Below are 6438 nucleotides of genomic sequence, written 5' to 3'. Positions count from 1 at the left end.
TTTTCCCTTTTTTTTTCTTTCTTTTTCCTCCTTTTCTCCTCGATTTTTCTTTTTCTTTTCGGTTCATTTCCGTTGTTTTTTTTTTTTCCTTGCTTTGGGAAGCTCCTCCCTCGCCGTGAAATAACAATCGTGGTAACCACACCCTCGGGTCGCTGATTTACCCATGTATTTAATGTAAAGTAAAAAAAAAAAACAAAACCAACGAGGACAAAAAAAAAAAAAAAACAAGGAAAAAAAATCCCAAAAAACCGAAAATTCCCAACTTTTTGTGTGCTCAGGGAGGGGACAAGCGACAACACCGGGGCCACCCGGTGCCAGCAGCCGCTGCCAGATCGCGGCCCTACCCTGATAACGCTTATCAGAGTTCACAGCTGCCTGGCAGCTCCGGTTTTTTCCGTTTTTTCCCCCAAATTCCCAGCGGGAATTTCGGGCGGCGCTGCCCCTTTAAATCCGCGGGGCCGCTTTAAGACCCCCGGGGGCTTCGTGTGGTGTTGCCGCTTTAAACCGGCGCTGGTGGGGCCCACCCTGAGCGAGGCCACGCCCACTAGGCCCCCGTTAAAGTAAACAGAGGGGCGTGGCCAGGTGGGTCGCGCTCTCCTCGAGGCCACGCCCATCGCCCCCCTCTTAAAGCGGCCGCGCCCAGGGACATCGCGGGACCGGAACCGTTACGCAGGTGCGCGGCGGGGACTACCGGGAGCGGGAACAACCGGGAGAGGGAACAACCGGGATGGGAACGGGGCGGGAAAACCGGGAGCGGAGTGGGGCTGAGGGAGGGAAAAGCGGGACCCGGCTGGGGTTGGGGGAAAACAACGGGACCGGGGGGTTTGGGGACAACCGGGACTGGCCTGGGCCTACGGCGGGGACATCCGGGACCGGGATGGAATTGGGGAGGGGACAACGGGGACCGGGATGGGGCCGGGGAAAGGAAGAACCGGGACCGGGATGGAGCTGGGGGAGGGGACAACCGGGACCGACCGGGCTGGAGACAACCGGGAACCGGGATGAGGCTGGGGAGGGGACAACCGGGACCGGGATGGGATTGGGGAGGGGACAACGGGGACCGGGATTGGGCTGGGGAAAGGAACAACCGGGACCGGGATGAGGCTGGGGAAGGGACAACCGGGAACCGGGATGAGGCTGGGGAGGGGACAACCGGGACCGGGATGGCGCTGGTGAAGGGAAGAACCGGGACCGGGATGGGACTGGGGAGGGGACAACCGGGACCGACCGGGCTGGAGACAACCGGGACCGGGATGGGGCTGGGAAAAACCGGGAACAACCGGGCTGGAGACCGGGATGGCGCTGGGAGCAGGAAGAACCGGGACGGGGATGGGGTTGGGGAGGGGGCAACCGGGACCGGGATGGAGCTGGGAAAAGCCGGGAACAACCGGGACCGACCGAGCTGGGACTGGGTGGGGACACAACGGGCACCGGGCTGGGAACGGCGCGGAGGCAGAACCGGGACCGCGCTGGGGTCACGGAAGGGCAGGACCGGAGCGGAAACCGAGCGCGGTTGTGTCGCAGCAGAGCTCCCTGATTGCCGCTTTCCCCGGCAGCGTCACCGGAGCCGTTTCCCGGTACCCGGTGCCCGCCCCAGCCGCGCTCTCCCGTCCCGCTGCCGCCGCCGCCGCGATGCTGCTGCTCCGGGCCATGGCCGGCCGCAGGTAGGAACGGGGGGCTCCCGGTGTCCCCCCGGTGTCCCCCCGGTGTCCCGGGGCCGCTGTGACCCCGCTGTCCCCGCAGGCTCCCGCCGCTGATGCAGCTGCCCCGCGGCTGCTCCCGGTTGGCCGCCGGTAGCGCGGCCCCGGAGGGACACCGGGAAGGGACACCGGGGGGACACCGGGAAGGGACACCGGGGGGACACCGAGGAGCGGCCCCGGGGGGACACCGGGAAGCGACACCGGGGGGACACCGAGGAGCGGCCCCGGTGCTGGCGGCGCTGCTCGGGCTCGGGGTCGTCCTGGCCTACGGAGAGCGGCGGCGGAGGGTGAGCGACACCGGGGGTGGTGGCACCGGGAGGGGCGGTGACACCTCGGGGTCCGTCCCCGTGCTGGGGACACCGGGGTGGGGTTGGATCCCGACGGGAGGCGGCACCGGAGGGGCGGATCCCGGGGAGAGGTGACACCGGGACAGCGGGAAACGGGGAAGGGGCGGCACCGGGGGGTGGATCCCGGGGGAAGGGGGTGGTGGCACCGGGAACCCAGAACGGGGGTGGTGGCACCGGGGGAAGGATCCCGGGGCAGGAGTGACACCGGGACAGGGGGATGGATCCTGGAGCGGGGGTGACACCGGGACAGGGGGATCCGGGGGCAGGAGGTGACATCGGGACAGGGGGAACCCGGGGCAGGGTGACATCAGGATCCCGGGGCAAGGTGACACCGGGGCAGGGGGATCCTGAAGCGGGGGTGACACCGGGCCAGGGATCCCGGGAACGGGGATGACACCGGGACAGGGGGATCCTGAAGCGGGGGTGACACCGAGACAGGGGGGATCCCGGGGCTGGGTGACACCGGAATCCCGGGGACAGGGTGTGACACCGGGACCGGGGGATCCTGAAGCGGGGGTGACACCGGGACAGGGAGATCCGGGGCTGGGCCGACACCGGGATCCCGGCGATCACGGCGGATCCCGCTGAGCCTCCCGGTGCCCGCAGACCGCCCAGGCCGCCCGGGCCACCCCCGCGCCGCAGTTCCCCCGGTACACGCGGGCGGAGGTGGCGCAGCACCGCACCCCGAAGGAGCGCGTGTGGGTCACCTACGGCACCGACGTGTTCGACGTTACCGAATTCGTGGAGATGCACCCGGGGGGACCGGACAAGATCCTGCTGGCGGCCGGGGGAGCCCTGGAGCCCTTCTGGGCTCTCTACGCCGTTCACAGCCAGCCCCACGTCCTGGAGCTGCTCCGCGATTACAAAGTGGGCGAGCTGAGCCCCGAGGACGCGGCGCCGCCACCGGGGGACACCGCGGACCCGTTCGCCGGGGACCCCCCGCGCCACCCGGCGCTGCGGGTGAACAGCCTGAAGCCTTTTAACGCCGAGCCGCCGCCGGAGCTGCTCACGCAGAGCTTCCTGACGCCCAACGAGCTTTTCTTCACCCGCAACCACCTCCCGGTGCCCGCCGTGGAGCCGGGCTCCTACCGGCTGCGCGTGGAGGGGCCCGGTGGCCGCGCGTTGTCGCTGTCGCTGTCGGAGCTGCGGCAGCGCTTCCCGAAGCACGAGGTGACGGCCACGCTGCAGTGCGCCGGGAACCGGAGATCCGAGATGAGCCGCGTCCGGCCGGTCAAGGGGCTGGCGTGGGACATCGGTGCCATCAGCACGGCGCGCTGGGGAGGAGCCCGGCTCCGGGACGTGCTGCTGGCCGCCGGTGTCCGCGACAGCACCGGCGACGGCGAGTGGCACGTGTGCTTCGAAGGGCTGGACGCGGACGCTTCGGGGACGCCGTACGGAGCGTCCATCCCGTTAAAACGGGCGCTGAGCGCCGAGGCCGAGGTGCTGCTGGCGTACGAGATGAACGGGCGGGAGCTGCCGCGGGATCACGGGTTCCCGGTGCGCGTGGTGGTGCCCGGGGTGGTCGGGGCGCGCAGCGTGAAGTGGCTGCGGAGCGTGGCGGTGTCGCCCTCCGAGAGCCCGAGCCACTGGCAGCAGAACGACTACAAAGGGTTCTGTCCGTCCGTGGATTGGGATTCCGTGGATTTCGGGGCCGCCCCCGCCATCCAGGAGCTGCCGGTGCAGTCGGCGATCACCGAGCCCCGGCCCGGGGCCGCCGTGCCCGCCGGGGAGCTGACGGTGAAGGGATACGCGTGGAGCGGAGGAGGAAGGGAGGTGGTCAGGGTGAGCGGGGCGTGGAGGCGGGGACGGGAAATGGGGTGGGGGAATGGGGATGGGATGGGGGAAATGGGGTGGGGGAATGGGGATGGGGGGGAAATGGGATGGGGTGGGGAAAATGGGGAACGGGGATGGGGGAAAGGGGATGGGGGAAAGGGGAACGGGGATGGGAGGAAATGGGGTAGGGGGAAATGGGTATGAGGGGGAAATGGGGTGGGGGGAAAAGGGGATGGGATGGGGAAAATGGGGTGGGGGAATGGGGATGGGATGGGGGGAAAGGGGAACGGGGATGGGAGGAAATGGGGTGGGGGGCAAAGGGGATGGGATGGGATGGGATGGGATGGGATGGGATGGGATGGGATGGGATGGGATGGGATGGGATGGGATGGGGAAAAATGGGGTGGGGGAATGGGGATGGGGTAGGGGGAAATGGGTATGAGGGGGAAATGGGGTGGGGGGAAAGGGGGTGGGATGGGAGAAAATGGGGTGGAGGAAGAAGGGAACGGGGATGGGAGGAAATGGGGTGGGGGAATGGGGATGGGGTGGGAAAAATGGGGATGGGGGAACAGGGATGGGGGGAAAGGAGATGGGGGAAAGTGGAGTGGGGGAATGAGGTGGGGGGAATGGGAGTGAGGGGAAAGGGGATGGGGGAAGTGGGGATGGGGAATGGGGTAGGAACGGGACAGGGATGGGAAAAATGGGGAAAGGGAGCCGTGTCCCTGGACAGCGGCCCAGCCGCAGCTCTATGCTAATTAATGAATGCTAATTAACACTAATTAGCCATCTCCACAGTAACGATCTCGCTCCCCGCAGGTGGACGTGTCCCTGGACGGGGGCCGGACGTGGCGCGAGGCCGAGCTGGGCCCGCGGCCGGAGCGGGGCCGGGGCTGGGCCTGGGCGCTGTGGGAGCTGCGGGCGCCGGTGCCCGCGGGGGCCAGGCTGGAGCTCGTCTGCAAGGCCGTGGACCGGAGCTACAACGTCCAGCCCGACACCGTGGGGCCCATCTGGAACCTGCGCGGGGTCCTCAGCAACGCCTGGCACCGCGTCCCCGTCACCGTCACCAAGTGAGGGACACCAGCAGAGCCTTGGGGACATTGGGGACATCAGGGACATTGGGGTGCTGAGGACATTGGGGTGCTGGGGACATTGGGGACATCAGGGACATCAGAGGTACGACCAGACACCGTGGGGTTCATCTGGAACCTGCGCGGGGTCCTCAGCAACGCCTGGCACCGGGTCAGTGTCACCGTCACCAAGTGAGGGACACCAGCAGGGCCTCGGGGACATCGGGATATTGGGGCTTTGGGGCCATTTGGGACATTGGGGACACCAGGGACATCAGAGGTACGACGTCCAACCCGACACTGTGGGGCTGGAACCTGCGCGGGGTCCTCAGCAACGCCTGGCACCGGGTCAGTGTCACCGTCACCCAGTGAGGGACAGTGGGGACATCGAGGACATCAGGAGGACATCGCGGACACAGCAGGGTCCTGAGCAAGGCCTGGCGCTGGGTCAGTGTCACCGTCACCCAGTGAGGGACATCGAGGACATCAGGGACATCTGGAACCTGCACAGGGTCCTGAGCAAGGCCTGGCGCTGGGTCAGTGTCACTGTCACCCAGTGAGGGACATCCTTGGGGACATCGAGGGTCCCTGGAGATCAATGGGGTCTGTGGATCCTGAAGGGTTCCATGGCCCCAGAGAGTCCTGCAGACCCCAAAGTGTCTTAGGGACCCCAATGGGTCCTACAGACCCCAAATCATCCTACAGACCCCAGAGTCCTGCAGACCCCAAAGTGTTTTAGGGACCCCCAAAATGTCCTACAGACCCCAATGGCTTCCATGGCCCCAAAATGTCCTACAGACCCCAGTGGGTTCTGCAGACCCCAAAATGTCCTACAGACCCCAGAGAATCCTATGGACCCCAATGGGTCCTACAGAACCCAAAGCATCCTACAGACCCCAATGGGTTCTGCAGGCCCCCAGCTTCTATTGGCCCCAGAAGGTTCCGCAGACCCCAAAAGGATTTTATGGCCCCTCAAAGGATTTTATGGACACCCCAAAAGATTTTATGGACCCCAAAAGATTTTATGGACACCCCAAAAGATTTTATGGACTCCAAAGGACTTTATGGACCCCAAAAGATTTTATGGACTCCAAAGGACTTTATGGACCCCAAAAGGTTCTGGTGACCCCAAAGATTTCTCCGGCCCCGAAGGATTCTGCAGGTTCCTGCAGCCCCACAGCTCGAAGGTCAGCGGGGTTTTATGGCCCTGGGGTTTTATGGCCCTGGCGTTTTATGGCCCCCACACTTTTATGGCCTCAGGGTTTTATGGCCCCAGGGTTTTATGGCCCTGGTTTTACACCCTGATGTGTGAAAGTGCCTCCTGCCATAAAGATTTGGGAACTTTTATGGGTTCAGTGCCTTCCTGGGGCAGTGAGGGTGGAGTGGGATAGGGAATGGGGGCGGTTCTGGGACCCCCTGATCCTATAGGGACCCATGGGGACCCCTGACCCTATAGGACCCTGTGACCCCATGGGACCCCCTGATCCTATAGGGACCCCTGGGACCCCCTGACCCTATAGGACACCCTGGCCCCATAGGCCCCTGTGACCC

The 6438-nt window shown here is 65.5% G+C and overlaps 1 protein-coding gene across 3 annotated transcripts; it reads left to right on the top strand.

Moving 5' to 3' along the window:
* Positions 1-279: 279 nt before the first annotated feature.
* Positions 280-4972, top strand: SUOX (sulfite oxidase). Of its 3 annotated transcripts, none has more exons than XM_066567667.1 (5): positions 280-673; positions 1557-1664; positions 1744-1987; positions 2654-3829; positions 4637-4972. In XM_066567667.1, exons 2-5 carry the CDS (start codon positions 1633-1635, stop codon positions 4889-4891), a joined length of 1707 nt encoding a protein of 568 aa, XP_066423764.1. In that variant the 5' UTR covers positions 280-673; positions 1557-1632; the 3' UTR covers positions 4892-4972. The 3 variants fall into 3 exon arrangements, with proteins under 3 accessions (XP_066423764.1, XP_066423763.1, XP_066423762.1); XM_066567666.1 differs by having other exon boundaries at positions 1525-1664; XM_066567665.1 differs by lacking the exon at positions 280-673 and having other exon boundaries at positions 998-1664.
* Positions 4973-6438: the final 1466 nt, after the last annotated feature.

This window comes from Molothrus aeneus, chromosome 30 (genome assembly GCF_037042795.1).
Source record: "Molothrus aeneus isolate 106 chromosome 30, BPBGC_Maene_1.0, whole genome shotgun sequence".
Classification (NCBI taxonomy): Eukaryota; Metazoa; Chordata; class Aves; order Passeriformes; family Icteridae; genus Molothrus; species Molothrus aeneus.
This window is presented reverse-complemented; position numbering and strand designations above follow the sequence as displayed.